At 37.2% G+C, this 17611-nt stretch overlaps 1 protein-coding gene across 23 annotated transcripts in view; it reads left to right on the top strand.

The window, feature by feature from the left end:
- The first annotated feature begins 214 nt into the window (after positions 1-214).
- PPP1R12A (protein phosphatase 1 regulatory subunit 12A) overlaps positions 215-17611 on the top strand; it is a 185519-nt gene continuing 168122 nt past the window's right edge. For 3 of the 23 annotated variants that reach the window (XM_056798531.1, XM_056798530.1, XM_056798529.1), the window contains exon 1: positions 221-1088. In XM_056798531.1, the coding sequence (XP_056654509.1) occupies positions 519-1088 (570 nt within the window). In that variant the 5' untranslated portion in view covers positions 221-518. Of the gene's footprint in view, positions 1089-17611 lie in introns of all 23 variants that reach the window. The other 20 variants (XM_056798551.1, XM_056798549.1, XM_056798548.1 and 17 more) reach the window with 15 other exon arrangements.

Here is a 17611-nt window from a genome sequence, read left to right as displayed (position 1 = left end):
CCTCCCTCCAATAACCTAGCGGAGGTAGGAATTCTCATTTTGCAGAGGAGAAAACTGAATAAGCCAGATGACTAGCCCAGGATCACACAGACAGGAAGTGTCGGAGTCAGAATTCGAACCTCCGTCTTTCTAAGGCTCTATGCAGTTCCGAGTCACGGAGAAGGAAGGTGCGTCTGCATAGCCAACCCTCAGCCCTGGACGCCTCGTCGAAACCCGGTTTGAGTGGATCCTCCCTCACCCCGGCCCAGGAGCAACCCCGGAGAGGCCCAGAAACAAAATCCCCGCCCCTTTCCCTTCCTCCCCGCCGCCAGGTTCCGGAGGCAGTCGAGGTCCCACCCTCTACCCTCAAAAAACCGCCGCGCCCGGCAGCGGCAGTTAGCTCTACCCTTTCTCTTCCTCCTACTCTTTCTCAGGGAGGGGGAGGCGGCGGTACCAAGCATGCGCAGCGATCGAAGAACCCCTCCCCGCTCCGCTCTCGCGATGTTTCCCTACAGAAGCCTCCGGTGACGGGTAGCGGCATGCACCAGAGTGTCGGGGGCGGAGTCGGGCAGGGCCGGCGTGTTTGTGTGAAGAAGGAGCAAGAGAGGCCCGCTCGGTCCGCCCGCCAGGTGCGCGCCGCCCCAGTGCACTGTGGGATACCGGAAGTCTCGCAGGAGCGTCTCCTCCTCCCGCCTCCTCTCCAGTCCCCCACACCCACCTCCTCCTCCTCCTCCTCCTCCTCGTCGGTCCGACGCGCGCCCCCGCGCCCGCGCCCCCACCACCACAAGCCCGCCGTCCCTCCCTCTCCCTCTTCTCCCTGCCTCCCTCCCTCCTCCCCTCGCGATAAGAAGACCCGGCAGCAGGAGAGGGAGATGAAGATGGCGGACGCGAAGCAGAAGCGGAACGAGCAGCTGAAGCGCTGGATCGGCTCCGAGACAGACCTCGAGCCACCCGTGGTGAAGCGCCAGAAGACCAAGGTGAAGTTTGACGATGGCGCCGTCTTTCTGGCCGCCTGCTCCAGCGGGGACACGGACGAGGTGCTCGAGCTGCTGCACCGCGGCGCCGACATCAACTACGCCAATGTGGACGGACTCACTGCCCTGCACCAGGTCTGTCCGAGCGGCCGCCGCCACCACCGGAGAGGCCCCGGAGCACTGGGCCCGGGCCCTCTGCCGGATGTGCACGCACACAGTAGGCGCCTAATTCATGCTGGGCTGGACCCTGCCCCCTCCTCCTCTTCCTCTTCCTCCTCTCCCACTCCCTTATCCCGGGGGCTCGAGAGGGACCCTGGATGGATTGACCGATTCGGGGACCGTCCGACCTGCGATCTCCCAGGGGAAAAACCGAGGACTGACCGGGAAGGACGGCCACTTCTGTGCCCCCTCGGCAGATTTAAGGGGGCTCTGGGTGGGTCCGGGGCGTGAGAATGGAGATAAAATGGGGAGTGGGGGTGGCGAGAGCTCTTAGGGATTCCATTTTCCTTCTTACCCTCCCGTGCATACAGCCTAGTCAAGCCATCAAGCATTTATTAAACGCCTACTATGTGTCAGGCACTGTTGCCTTATAAAGCACTGAATGACGAGCGCTTGGAGATCCCTCTAAAATGTGTAAAGGAAAGAGGATGGTGGGAGCACTTAGGGATCTCTCTCATCAGTGCATAAGACTTGGGAATCCCAGTCCTCATTTACTGCCCCCTATACCCGTTGTGTAGCGAAGTCAAGGAGCATTTATTTGGCGCTTTCTATGTGCCATGCACTGCGATAACTCTGGGGATACAAAGACTGACATTAAAATAACATCTCTGCCCTCGCGGAGCTCACTGCTTAATAATGTATGGGGGAGGGGGGAAGGAGTGGGGAGGCGCCCGGGGACTTGAGGCATAGGGTGGGCATCGGCCCGTGTCCGGAGTCCCGGGCACATAATTTCCTGCCTGCCCCCTTCCCTGGAGCGCGGGGGTGGGATCCATCCAGCTCGGTCTGCACTTCTCCTTGTAGGGGTGGAGATGGAGTAGTTAGATGGAGGAGGGGAGGTCCAAGAACTGTTAAATGCTTCCCACCTCCCTACCGGAAGATTTATCTGAGGAGTCTGGTGTTACGTGAGGATTTTGCCGCAGTGTCAGGGACCTTTCATCCCTAACCACCCCCACCTCCCTATCCCCAGTGTATTGGTTTTACCGAAACTTGCCCATCATGAAGTTGTTCAGGAACAGGGCTAGGTTAGGGGTGGGGGACTACAAGAGGCTGTTAAGATACACTTGTTAAGATACACTTCACTAGACAGTATTTTCGCTGCCCACCCCCACCTACTCCCCTGATGGAGGTGGGGAAAAAGAAACTAGGAACTTTGCTCAAAATGGATGCTTTGTGCACGTTAAAGTTTTATAGTAGAGTCAGATTGGGATCTCTCGATGTTAGCCAAATAAGGAGAGACTATTGGCAGTCCAGAGATAACGTGGAATTTTGCCTTGAACAGGCCAAAGGCAATGGTACCAAACAGAGCTCAGAATGGAAAACAAAAATTTTAAGCGAATGCTTGTTGTTGACAACCCTTTGCATCTTTCCATATCTCAAAACTGAAATGGTGTATGAGGAAGGCTTTATTTTGAGTAATGCAGTGGAGATAAAACTTGTCTGTGGGTGGTGAAACTTAGGGCTTAGATTTCATGCATATTAGTTTGCCTCATATTTTAGAGAGAGGTGTGTGGTCACATTTCCCATTTTGCTGCTTTCGGCTTAAATGAAAGATGTACATTTAAAATTTGATTTCATTGAATCAGGCTTTCTATAGAACTTGACAAGTCTTTGTTTACCAAGTTAACTGTGAGTTTCAGAATCAAAATATGAACATCCTAAGCTCAGTCTTCATATAACTTTATCTGGATGCTTTAACCTGTTCTAGCAAAATGATAGTTGCCAGAGGTTTGTTTTTTGGTTAAGCTTTGAACACTAGGTTTTTACAATTTTGGGGTGGTTGGCTGAAGGGCCATTTCATTAAATTGGTTTATTTTAAAAGTAAGGTAGAAAATCCAAAATATGACCTGAACTGGCAGTTTTTACTTTGAGAGAGAAAGACTTTATGCCTTTATAAGTCTTTCCATGCTATTTCTTTTATATGAAATACGATTTTTGAAGACACAAAGGTAATTGGGCAGACCTCAAAGCATTGAAAGGTAGTTTGTAATAGTTGATTTTAATATTTTAAATTGTTTTATCTTCATTTCTTCTCTTGTCTCTCTTGTAATCATGACCTCAGTGTATTTGAGTGGAAAGAGAAACAGGGTCATTTGTGATATTTTTAATGACGGCATTGGTTCAAACGATACAATTTATATTTAGTGACTTTTCAGTTCTATTTCTATAGCTGGTGTTTCAGTTCCTGTGTCTTCAATGTCACAATAATCACTTTGGTTTGGTTTTAAACATAGTACTGATTTTTATTCTGGATTTAGTGAGTTGGATTTTTAACATTCTCTAAACTTAATGTATTTTAACTAGCGTATATAATTTATCTTAGCATGTAAGTGGAAGTCCTCATTAGAAAAACCTTTTTACATAAGAATTATGAAGCATCACATTTTTACATTCCTCAGACTAGTGACATTTTATATTTTTTTAAATATTAAGGGTCATTTTGTTTCTGTCATGTGTTTTCCTTTATCAGTATTTCTTGTTTACTAACCTTTTTGAATACACAGTGAGTGTACTTTGCCATTGTGGTGAGGGAAGCAGGCACTTCTCTTTTGGAAAAGTGAAAAGTAAAAATAGAAGATCATAAATGAAATCTATAACAAAGAAAAGTGTTTGAGTTCCGTTACTTATGCTTTATCAACTGCTGTGAAGTTCTTGTTGTAAAACAGACCTAATAACAAGCATGAGAAAAGTTAATTCAGTGGTTTTTTTTCCAGTAGTAATCCATTGAAAGATCTTGAATATAATTGATAGTTTTATATTTTTGTGACTTCTGCCTCATTACATTGCAGAAACTTTCTGGATTAAATGTTGATCTGTTTTTTCATGTATTCACCTTAATTTTTTTTCTCAACCAAAAAAATTGTGGATTTCACTTAGATAAGGAAAGTCTTTAAGAACTTTCCATTCCACCAATTAGTATTCATTGTTCTGACATTTTGCTTATATAATTTAATTTTTTAAAAACCCACACATAAGATCATAGATTTAGCATTGAAAGCAGGAAACTTAGAAGTTCAGTAAGGTTAATGCGTTTTCTTATTTTGTTATGAATTACAAAAACCTTTTTTAAATAGAAATTTTGTTATCCATATCAATGAAGTATTTATTAAGTATTTACTGTGTGTCAGGTATTATATTAGGAACTGAGGATACAGCTCCAGCCTTTAAGTAAAATGGACCTTTTTTTAGTATTTTTTTCCTATTTTTCTACCCCCCAAAACAACCAGAATAGAAGTGTCATGTTTCTTATTTTACCATAAAAATCAGTAATTCTAGCTATTTATGATTTTTTTTGGACTCCTAGTGGATGTATTCCTCTTAGGAATATCATTTTTTTAATGACTTAAAGATCTGTAACTTCTTAATATATTTACATGTACTAATGTATAGTTAATATACTCAATACAAGATTGTGATTTGCACTACCATTTCATAGATTTTGGGCATCAGTTCATTTTGACACTTTTTTTTCTTTATAGTCATTCCCTTGGAAATCAAATCTACTTCTCCATTCCCCCTGCCTTCCATAGCCATTGCCTTGATCTTTCCAACAAGCTCTTTACTTTTCCAACTCCCTGCCCTACCTGTGCAGACATACTACTGTAATCTCAAATTCATATGATCTAAAAAAACTTAATCAGCTTATCCTTTCACCTTCCCTCTTACTTGCCTATGTAAAAATCCACCAACTTTTTACTTTAGATTGTCTTTCATTAATCATGCCAAGAGACTTGAAATTTCTCAGTCTTCTTAGATTCCTGAGACCACAAATACTTAGTTGCTAAGTTTCTTTGTAATTTTTTCTTTTTTCTATTTTCAATGCTGCCATCCTAGCTGAAACCCCAATTTGCCACATGCATGGGCCACTGCCAAGACTGCTAATTAATTGTCCTCCCAGGCTCAGTCCATCCTGCATACTTCTACCAGTTTAGTTTTCCTGAGATAGCATTTTTATCATTCTGGCTCAAAAATCTCCATTGGCTGTCCATTTTAATAAAAGCTGCTAGTGTTTATGAAGTGTTTTAAGGTTTTCAAGGTGTTTTACAAATGTTAGCTCATCTGATTCAATCTTTTGAGAGAGATGCTATCATTATTTCTATTTACAGATGACAAAACTAAAACAGAGATCAAATGCTTTGCCCAGTGTCATACAGCTAATAATAAATGTCTGAGACACCATTTGAATTCAGTTCTTCCTGACTCTAGGCTCACTACCTATTGCAGCATCACCTTACCTCATTCTTCTGTCATCAATCTGTGCTTCTCTGCCTCCCTACTTTAACTTAAGCCATTCATTTTTCATTTTGTCCTTTGGTTGATCCTCCTCTGCTCCCTCCCAAAACAAACCCACTGTCCTTCAAGGCCCAGGTCATGTGTCAACTCCTCCTTAAAATCTTCTTCATGACTACCCAGAAGTGATCTGTTCTTCTTAGGACCTTGTATAATTCTATTTTTAACCACATGTACTATACTTCTTCATATGGTGCTTTATTTTATGCATATATTTTCCCCTTCTAGTGTGTTATCAGAAATAGACAAAATTTATTTGCATATAATTTAAAAAATATGTGTGTGTATGTATGTATGTATATATACATATACATTCAGATATCATATTAATGGTTTGTTTATGAACCAGACACATATCTCTTGCTGTGCATGTTGGGAAGATTATTTTTATTGTTCTTATCCCCCATCCCCCTTCCTGGTAATGATAACATAATCCAGCCCAAATTTTAATTAAATGCTAGAAAGAATGTTTCTAATTGAACCTTTGTTATGCCCCTTTCTGCAAGTAAATTTTTAATCATTTAACTATTTTAAAATTGAATATTAATTAAATTTCCACATTGACATAATTATGTTAGCTTTAATTTTGAAAATTTTTAATTATACAGGGATACTTATCTTAGAATTGAATTGAATTGAATCTTAAAAAATAAATGAAATTGAAAATGCAACAGTTCTGTCAGCTTATTTATCTAGTGTTGTTTTTCTCACTTGTCTGTAAAAGGAAAACTACTTAAGTGATCTAGAGTGGGCTAACCTTTTGGTAATCCCCAAATTATAGTAAATGACTATTGTCATGGAGTTCCATAAAAAGTTGTGAGAGCTAGGGAAAATGCCAACAGTAACTAGTAGTGTGAAAATTCTATATTAATATGTTGTGATTACTATTTTGGAGGCATATTGGTTATTCAATAGCAGAGGGATTGAAATCAAAGTAAAACCGTGGCTTATAAATATTTTATAAATCTTAAATACTTTTTCAAGAGAAGATATAAAAAATTAATATTATTAAACTGTACATTGAAAGTACTTATTACATGAGAGATACTAAGTTTAATAATTGTCTCACTGAAATATTTTTGGAAGTTTTGAAAATGTGGGGTTTAAGGTTATACTGAGAATACTTTTAACTTACAGTTTTAAACTCGTAGAAGTCAGTGTTACTTAGAAAACTGCAGTGTAAGCACGTTCAGTTTGGAATATTACTTGATTTGTTTTATTATAGCACTTGATTATTTGAGTTAAAAATACATTTCTTTTTGAAAAAAGATATTTCTTTCAAAATGGATTTTTTTCTTTTCCTGGCCCTAACTTAACAGTTGTTTTTTAAATAATGTAGTGCAAATACCTTTCTTTTCCTATATGAAGTATTAGAAACAGCACCAAACTAAGAATCATCACTTTAATCTAATCAGTGTTCTACTGTTAAAAAAATACAGAATTAAAGAATTGAAAGAAATTTCAAGAAATCATTACTAACTCTTACCAAAATCCTAAATCTTGTTTAGAATGTCCTCAAGTAGTTTTTTACCCAGCTTCTGATGAGACCAGTGGAGAGGAGCCCTGTGTTCCCTGAGGCAGGCCCATTCCATTTTTGGATAGCTCTGGGATTCTAGGACTTCTTGGCAAGAGCTTTGTGGTCTGACTTTGAAGTGGCATAACTAAATCCTCTCTCAGCTGGAGTAGCTAAAGTATAACTCCAAGCAGTGGACGAATGGGACTTTTTCTGTGCCTGAGTAGAAGTAAGCAAAAGAAAAACAGGGAAGAAATAAATGCTTTTCTTTTCACCAGGTGGGAATAGCCAAATGGTATGACTATCTCTAATTTGGAAAGGTCCTCATTTCAAGATGCTTAAGTGACTTTTAACAAGGATTTGCAAAATAAATGCCCTTTGTCAGTTCATATGCCATTTTTTAATTTGGAAAACACCTTTGGCTCTTAATCTTGGAAATTTATATATAGAAAATATATGTTAATAATTTCCAAAATGATATACAGTATGATTATTTTAGACATTTCTAACATTAAGAAAAATTCGATAAAATTTAGGCTTGCGTTCTACAACTTAGAGCGTACCCAGCCTTTTTTTTTTTCATTGCTACTTTTTGTTCCACAGTAGTCTTATAAGGACAGAAGCTTCCTGGGTCGGTAGACTACTTTTTGAAAGTTTGCTGTCTCTTGGTTTAGCTGTTTATTTCTGAGATGGAATTTATATACAGAACCGTTAGACTTAGTCCATGCATGTAATGATCTTAATGTTAACACATGAAAGACATAGAACAAATTGGTTGTACTTAGTTAGAATGATAGTAGGTAGTAGAGATCTTAGAAAATATCTTTAATCTTACTCCCATATTTAATTTTTAAGGTTTTTCATAATTCGTTTTTTACAACATAGTCATTTCTCAATGTTCTACCCTTTTTAATGGGAGAAAGAAGAATAGTTGAGCAAAATCAAACATTCTACATCTGTGGCCCCCTACATCTTTACTGGGAGGAGGAAAATGCATTTTATCCTATGAGTTCTGGAAGCAATATTGGTCATTATATTTGAATTCAGCTGTCTTTGAATGTTATTATATTATATTATATTATATTATATTATATTATATTATATTATATTATATTATATTATATTATATTATATTGGCTCTTGGTGCTACTTTCTTTATTCTGACAGTTTGTCTTCTCATTTTTTCCCCTAAATTTTAGTTTTTAGTCATTTCTTACGGCGGCATAATATTCCACTAAATACATACATATATCAGTTTGTTGACCTATTGCCTAGTTGTTGCCAATAGCCTCATTTAAGAGATAATGAAACTTTGGGCAAGACCTTTACCTTTTTTCAATTTATACAGCTTGTTACACAGAAATCAGATCTCTGTTTCTTGACATCCTATCAGTATTCTTCTTACTAAAACTATACTGCTTTCTTGATGAAACAGAAGAAGAGCTTTTGTAAATCTCTTAAATTTTTGATACACAACATTTGAGACTTTTCAGGATTTGGTTTTAATCTAACATATTATTTCATCCTCCTACTGCTCCTTCCATCCCTCCCTTGTATTCTAGGTTCTATCCATATTTAACTACCAGCCATCTCTAAACCTAGAATCTCAGAATTTTGGAGTTGGAAAGGAATTTTACAGACACTTGCATCAAAAGATTTGGAAATGGAAGGGATCTTAAAGTCTTTTATTTTTAAAATAATTTATTTTCCCCTATTACATGTAAAAAACAATCTTTTAAACATTCATTTTTTTAAAAAAAAATTTTGAGTTCCAAATTTTCTCCCTTCTTCTGACCACCCCTTCCTACTCTTCCTCCTCCCTGAGAAGGCAAGCAATATGATATAGATTTTACAAGTGTAATCTTGTAAAACATTTTTCTATAGGAGTAGTTTTGTGGAAAAGTTCTAAAATGAAATATAGTATGTTTCAGTCTGCATTCAGATTCTAGTTCTTTCTTGGAAGGCAAGATGCCATTTTTCATTATGAGTCTGGGATTGTCTTGAACCACTATTGCTGAGAATGACCAGGTCATTCACAGTTCATCAAAAAATACTGTTTTCATTGTGCATAATGTTCTTCTGGTTCTGCTTACTTCACTTTGCATCAATTTATGCAAGTCCAGCCTTTTTTATGAAATCATCCTGCTTCTCATTTCTCAAAGTACATAGAATTACATAACAATCATATACCACAACTTGTTGAACCTTTCCCAGGTTGATAGACAACCCCTCAAATCTCCAGTTCTTTGCTACCACAAAAAGATTTGGGGATTCTTTACTCCCTGCCTTGCTTGCCCCCAGATATTATTTTTTAGAAATTATTGAGTCCTAAAGAGAGAAAAACACAGCTGAGGTAAATAGCAGAACTAGGGCTTAAATTCAGATCTGACTTTTCCCATTCTTTTTCTGAAATCTTATACTTCTAATTATGCTGTCATGTTCTTTCTTTATCCAAAATAGCAATCAAGCATATCAGAAGTATGTACTAAATGCTAGGCATTGTGCTAGGTGCTGGGGGAAAGGGGGAGTCACAAAACTAGTTCCTGTCTTTGAGGAGATTACATTCTATAGTATCCCAAATGCCCCCTTTTAAATGAAGTATTTTCCCGATACCCCACATTTGGCATTATCTGTTCCTTTTCTGTATATATAGGCTCCCTATTTATACCTCAAGCCCCATCTGTTTCAGGACTATCCCAGTCTGTGTTGAACATGGCTGACAATCTACTTTTGTCCAAGTTAGCTTTTGGAAGTTTAACATTGCCCTTTTTTTAAGAGTTAGAATTCTTAGAGCCCAGAGAGTTATGGAGCAAGAAACAACCTAGAGAGGCTGAGTGACTTAACCATATCCTAAAGAAGGTAAGTGGCAAGTTTAGCATTGTGAGTGGATCATATTCACTGATTCCATATCTAGTTCTTTTTGTATGACACTCTGGTTATGTGGTAGATTTCTCCTGAGAAGAATGTAATCTCTTTAGAAACAGCCACGTTGTTCTAGATATAATGCAGTATTCTGTACTTAAAAATGCAACTAGTATATATTTCTTGATTTAGGAAAACCTAAATTTAGCTTAGAAGATAAAAACCTATGGAAAATATAATAAATGATCACTGAGGTGGAGAAATGTCTACACTGTGTTTTAAACATAAACCAGTTTTTAAAAAATACTTAAAATACAAGGAGACAGACTTAATAAAGGTTGTTAATAAAGGTTAGTTATGCTGTAGTTTAATTTTGGCATAGAAAGTATTTCTTGTTGATTAGCAGAATCAGTTTTTAATGTATATTAGTATTTTGGGTGTTTCTTTAGAATATAACAGATATTTTGAGAATGTATTAGCGAATTAATGTAAGATATGACTATATTTACATTATTTTTGAATGTTCAACTGTTTTACAATAAAATTTCCTATATGAAACACTGCAAGTAAATATCTACAGACTTTACTAATATTTTTATCCATTTATCTCTTCATTGCCAATATGGCTAATGAGTGGTACTACTTTACATTGCAACTGTGTTTGTAAGCAGTGTTTAATTCCTCATGCACTTGAATGGGGAGATACCCTGTCTTGAGTTGCTTTCAGCATTCCTGAAATGACAATCAGTAGAAACTGTGACCTAGGAATGAAGATATTTCTCCTTGTAGTAATCCTTAAAGTGCTTTATGTATAAAGCAATAAAAACCTAATCAAGAAGATCTGTGCCTGAAAAGGTGTTTTTTGAATCATTTCCAAGCAAGAAACATCATGTACTCTTCTATACTTGAATGGATCTGTATTGATGGGAAAACTGATGAAATCACAACCCATTAAGGTGTTACTTCCCTGTGTGATTCCATGCCAGAATCATGTAAATCTGAGAGACCTTACAGCATTATCCAAAGGTTCTCTTAATATTTTGTAGCTATCAGTGTACCACTTGGGTTGTTTATTTTGTTATCCCTCACTTTCTATATATTTCTACATATAGTTGGCCTACCTTCTTATTCTGTCGTAGAATTCTTTTGATGTGTCACTCTCTAAGCTAACTTTCATGCTGAGATTACATTCCTCCCCCCCCCCCCCCCCCACTTTTGGAATCCTTTTCCTTCAAGGCTCATTCCTGGTGATGTGGTGCTGATCCTTTCAGTTGCTAGTGATCTCTTCCTCTTCAAATATTCTTGTATTTACTTTTCTTTTTAAATATTGTTTGCCCACAGAAGACTTGAAAGAGATAGGGACTATTTGTTCATTTTGTCATTGTATCCTCTTCACCTAGGCTGCTACTTTGTAAATAGTTGACATTTAGATGATTGTTGAACTGAATTGAATTAAATGAAATCATTGACAAATCATTGATTTCAAGGGTAATCCAACTAAAATATTCCTCAGGATGTTATGGACAGCATTGGAATTGGAGTAAGAAGATGTGGATTTGCTTTTGTCTTTGTTTATTGAGATTTAGAGTAAATACCGCAGACTTTCTATTGTCATCTGCAGAAATCAGAGGATTAGATTCAGTAATCCTTCCAACTCAGAGAGTCTAAGTCAGATTGCATCATTTGAGTTAGCAATATTATATGTTTCTGAAAATGTATTACATTTTTGCCACTACATTTTACATTCTAGTTTTCAGAAAACAAATCTCAACCCTAGGGGAATTTGGTCTTAAGAAACCCAGGTTCTGCATCTTTAGGATGGAAAACTATTTTAAACACATCTTTATAATGACAGTCTTCATAAAATGTCTATTTTGTTCCCAGACTAATGAATAGTTTTATAGGTTGAATATAGGCAAATACTTAAAAAAATTTTTTTTTACTTTTTTGTCACACTCTCAATGACTTTGCCAATTACTAATCCAACTTTTGGAAGTATATCTTTCTCTCCCCCCCCACCCCACCCCTTACTGGGATATGTAAAGGAATAGCACAGAATAGAGTTGGAATTAGTTTCCTTCCAAAATAAGGTATTTATAATTATGCTTTTATAATTACTGCTCAGCTATTATTGTAATCATTGCTATATAGCAGTAATGGAGAACCTATGGCACAGATGCTGGAGATGGCATGCAGAGCCCTCTCTGTGGGCACACACACTGCCCTACTTTCCCGTACCCCTTGCACCAGAGTTCATTACTAGAAAGGCAGAAGGTCTTGGATGGAGCTGCTCCCTTACCCCCATCTCCACTGTGCCTGATGACATTTTTTTACTTCACCCACCCCTCTGCCTAGTGTGATTAATGTTTGTATTGGTCTCCAGGAAATGGGATAAAAGCAAGGAGCACAGACTTAACCTGAAAAGTGCCAAAAAGAGCACACAGGTCAAAATGAAACTAATCCATGTGGGATTGATGAACTTCTACGCCAATATGGAAGGAGTTGAAATTAATGTGGACTCGAGGTTGCAACGCTTGACATATGTTAAGTCGTAGGACTTCCTTGTATCCATACTCTTTGTGAAGTACTCATACAAGTACAAAATTTGACTATCATGCTGGCTCCCTATATCCCTGAGAAGGACAAAAATTAGATGAGGGAATGACACTTCCCTATCAAAATAGAATTCTAGTTTTCTTATTTCTTATATTATGGCAACTTCCTGTAGTCTTGGCTGAAAATGGGTAAGTGAAATATTACTGCAATCTGTCCTACAGACTTGTGGGATAGAAATTACTTTAAATTGGACCTATACAAAGACCTGTTAGAAATTTATTAAACCCAAATAAGGGTCTGTTTTTGAATTTTTTTTCCTTATGTTTTTGGTTGTGTTTTTCTCTTCTTTTGATAATTGACTCATACACCCCCATAACTCAACATTGCATCCTGAGCTGAACTAGATGTTTTTTGACACCTACTTGGGGGGGGGGGGGGGACTGTATTTTAATTAAAATCCAAGATTTTTGATTTTTTTGTTTGAGGTTGTATTTTTATAAAAATCCAAGATTTTGTTTTTGTTCAAGATTTTGATTTTGTTCAAGAAAAGATCTTCAAGGAAGAAGTTTGATAACTCCTAAATCCAGAGAATATCCAGAGAATGAACTGTTGCAGAAAGATGCCAGAAAACCTATACTACAGCAAGAAGATCAAGAATGAACTTTGGGTGTGGTTGATTGAACTGAAGTTTGATTGAACATTTATTGTAAATGTATACATTTATGCCAAAAGGGACTGCCCCTAATTTGGCTTTCTGTCAATGTGCCTAGCAAAACACTGGTTTTGCTTTCTTTTCTATTCCTCCCTCACTACTCTAATTTCCTCTTAGAAAATTGAATATTGTATATATCTATAGTTAGAAGTGCGTTTAGGACTATAAGATGATTATGTTAAATGATCAATGGGGAGACTAGTCTCCCAATGATCATCAGGGGGGGTGTGAATCTTAATATTTCTCAGACTTGTGAATCTTAAAAATTCACGGACTCTACTTTAGATCATTTGGTTAATGCTATTCCCCATTTTAAACAATGGGGGTACTTAGTCAGGAATGTATGTGAGAACTCTACTCCACCCATACTTAAGCATACTTTAGGGGAAGATAAGGTTGTAAAACTCTTTACTGAACAATGAAAAGTACTTAACCCATACTTAAAGTAAAGTTAAAAAACCTTAAGCTGGGTCTATTTTTAGATCTAATACAACAAGGTGCTAAGTACCTATGAAGGTCAGGCAACTTGCAAACTTGCAAGGGACAAGCTTAACAAAAGAGGTGTGAGGTTTTAGTCTACTCAGGTGTGAATTACTCAAAAGTTTAGTCTACTCAGATGTGAATTAAGAATGGTCAGTCCTGTGAAAATGTCTACTGTGATTGGTAGATGTGAGAACTTAGGGGAGGTGACATAGGAGAAAATTTTCTTTAAAAGGAAGAGGTTTAGGCCTCTGGAAGTTCAGCTTGTCAAAGCTGAATTGAAGGGCTTGGTGGCTGGACTTAGTTGAGCTGAGGAGCTGAACTGGTGGGTCTCTCTGAATGCTAGAATCTTGCTTGGGACAAATCTTATGGTGAGTGGATTAAAGACTGACTGATCTCTCTCTTAAGGCTTAAGCCTAGGCTGGCCTATCCCTTTTCTCATTATTTCCTCTTACTCTCTCCCTTTCATTAATTCCTTAATTTGTATTAATTAAAATCTCTATAAAACCCAGCTGACTTGGGCATATTTAATATTTGGCTATTTTCCCATGGCGACCACTATATTTTTGATTTGAAACCATATTTTAATGGTCACAGTTTAAGGTAACCACTCTTATGACTGTCACACCAGCAGCCCAGTGTGAGCACTTCCTCTCTCCCCTCTGTGGGGTTAGGTGATGGCTCATTTGTTACATGAGAATGCAGTGCAGATAGCAGCCTGTGGAGCCTGTGGTGAAGGTGATTCCCATGTTGGTATTGGCGCGGAGCTAGGTTTATGGGGAGCATAGCTCACAGCATGGCACATTGCTGGAGGGGAGCAGAGTGCTGGGGCCACTCTCCTGCCCCCTCCACAGGCATCTCTCATCACCTACCCCTCTGCACAACAGCCCAAAGGAAGTGCTTCCACCCTCACCTATCTGGGGTAAGGGGGTGAGGTGGGGCACAGCATTCCATTTCTAAAAGAGATTGCCATCAATGCTATATAGTAACATTCATAACATCAGCCATTTTAGGAAGCTCTAATTTGAATTTCTATGTAGATTTGATTGACTTAAACATAGGGTCACATAATTAAATGTTTATCTGGATTTAACTAGGTAGTGAATTAACTAACAGTTATTTCACATTCCCCTACCCCCCTCCCCCCCCAAAAAGAAAAAATGTGTGAATTTTTCTGATAATCAAATTAAGCAGTCAGCATTAAACTTGTTTCTGAATGAATGGCAACAAAATGATTTCTCCATATTTTAACACTTGGTAATATATACTCACTTCCATAGCATTGAAATTTAGATATATACATAATCATTTAACTATTTATATGTGTAACTGTATATAGTTATTTTGAATTATAAAAAATAGAACGTATTTTCAGTAATGTCACCTTTTTTTTGTATGCAAAAGATTCCTTAGAAGTGTTTGTTAGAAAGCTCCCTTTTGGGAACTAAAATATAAAGTTTTGTTACATTTTGGTGCCAAACTATCAAAATTTGATACTTAGGCCAATTTGTTATCTTGATAGTGTGGATACTGTCTTTCCAAGGAAGGATGAGAAATGATAACAAATGAAATTTTGGAAACAGAAAGGGAAGAAATTCCAGTTGGGACAAATGGAATTTGCCTGAATACTCAGGTATAAGTGCTCTGGAAAGAAAGGAAGGAAGGAAGGGGAAGGAAGCAAAGCTATGTAAAGGAAGATGAATATAAGCGTGAGGCAGAGTTCTTTAAAATAATGTCAGAAATGTTAAAGCTTCAAATAATCCAAGGCTGACTAGAGAGGCTAGGGATAACAAAATTTTTAAGTTATATGGTGGGGGAGGGGGAAGAAATAGGGGAAGGTCAGAGAATCAAGAATAAGACCTTGGTGTCAATAAATTTAATATGAAATAGATGAGTATTTACAAAAATATAAGTTGTTCAGATTAATAAAAGAGGGAATAGAATGTTTAAATAACCTTATTTGAAAAAGAAATTGAACAAGCTATCAGTGAGCTCCCTAAGAAAAAATCCCCAGAGCCAGAGGGATTGATTCACAAGTTAATTCTAGCAAACATTTAAAGAGCAATTTTCTAAAACTTTATAAACTATGTGGAAAAAACAGGGAAAGAGAGTCCTACCAAATTCATTTTATGATACAAATACAGTGCTGGTTCCTAAACCAGAAAGAGCAGAATCTGAAAAAGAAAAACTATAGATGAATTTCCAGAAGGGATATTGTTGCAAGAATTTTAAATAAAATACTAGCATAGAAATTGCAACAATATATCACCAAGAGTATATAGAACACCAGATGGAATTTCTAACAGAAATGCAGGATTGGTTCAATATTTGGGAAATAATTAACTGTATCAATAACAAGAACAAAAATTATATCTTATATCAATAGATGCAGAAAAATCATTTGACAAAATACAATACTCATTCCTGTTAAAACACTAGAAAGAGTAGGAATAAATGGAACTTTCTTTAAAGTGGTAAGTAATATCTATTTAAAACCATTACCGAGTATTATCTGTAATAGGAATAAGCTGCCTTTTCAGTAAGATTGGAGGTGAAGCAAGAATTCCCATTATTACCACTGTTATTCAGTATTGTACTAGAAATGCTAGCTACATCCATAAGAGAAGAAAAAGAAATGGAGGAAATTGTCATAGGCATTGATGAAACAAAAAACAATCACTTTGCAGATATATTATGATGGTATACTTAGAGAATCCTAAAGAATCAACTAAAAAGCTAGATGAAATAAAAATTAAACATTTTTTTAAAAAGCAGACTTCAGGATATAAAATAAACTCAAATAAATCGCCATCATTTCCATATGCCCTCTAAGAAGAGATAGAAAGAGAAAATCCATTTAAAATAATTGTAGGCAATATAAAATACTCCCAATGGAGTGGCTCAACTATATCAGATTTCAAACTATATTGTAAAGCAATTTGGTATTGATTAAAAAATAGAGTGGTAGATCAGTGGAATAGATTACTTCCACATTACATAGTAGTAAATGACCATAATAATCTAGTGTTTGATAAACCCAAAGATCTAAACTTTTGGACCAAGAACTCATTTGACAACAATTGATGGGGAAACTGGAAAGCAGTTTGGCAAAAGTAGGTATAGATCAGCATTTCACACTGCATACTAAGAAAAGGTCTAAATGGGCACATGATTTATTTATAAAGGGTTATATATATCATAAGCAAATTAGAGGAATACAGAAAATTTTACCTGCCAGACCTATGGGTGAGAGGAGAATTTATGGCTGAAAGAGAGAGAGAGAGAGAGAGAGAGACAGACAGACAGACAGGCAGACAGACAGACAGACAGCAGCATGAGATGTAAAATGGATGATATAATTTAAACAAATTTAACAAAATCAGGAAAGAAGAGCGGGAAAGCAGGAAATTTTTTTTCATAGCCACTTGCTCTGGTAAAAGCCCCATTTCTCAAAAATATGGAGACCTGAGTCAAATTTATAAGAATACCAATTATTCCCCAGTTGGTAAATTTTCAGGAAAAAACCTCAACTATCTATAGCCATGAAAAAATGTTCTACGTCACTATTGATTAGAGAAATGCAAAGTCACACGTCTCTGAGATACTATTAGATTGGCTTACATGACAGAAGAGGGAAATGACAAATACTGGTGGGGGGAATATGGAAAAACTCTTGGTGGAGTTGTGAACTGGCCCAGCCATTCTGGAGAACAATTTGGAATAACCCAAAGGACTATAAAATTATGCATACCCTTTGACCCACCCAGCATTTTCAATACTAGGTTTGTATCCTAAAGAGATCAAAATAAGAAAAAGACCACTATGTACAAAAATATTTGTAGCAGCTCTTTTTATGGTGGCAACCATTTGGAAACTGAGACTAACCTTGTTTCCTTTTTTTTGACAATTACTAAAATGACTGATGAAGGAAATGCTATGTGTATGGTTTACCAGATATTAGCAAAGCTTTTGATTAAGATACATTGTGTTATTTTTGCAAAATAGATTGGGGGAGGGGTGCAGATGGAT

Source organism: Monodelphis domestica, chromosome 5 (genome assembly GCF_027887165.1).
Source record: "Monodelphis domestica isolate mMonDom1 chromosome 5, mMonDom1.pri, whole genome shotgun sequence".
NCBI classification, from domain to species: domain Eukaryota; kingdom Metazoa; phylum Chordata; class Mammalia; order Didelphimorphia; family Didelphidae; genus Monodelphis; species Monodelphis domestica.
Note: the sequence above shows the minus strand (reverse complement) of the source record. Positions and strands in the feature narration are given on the sequence as shown.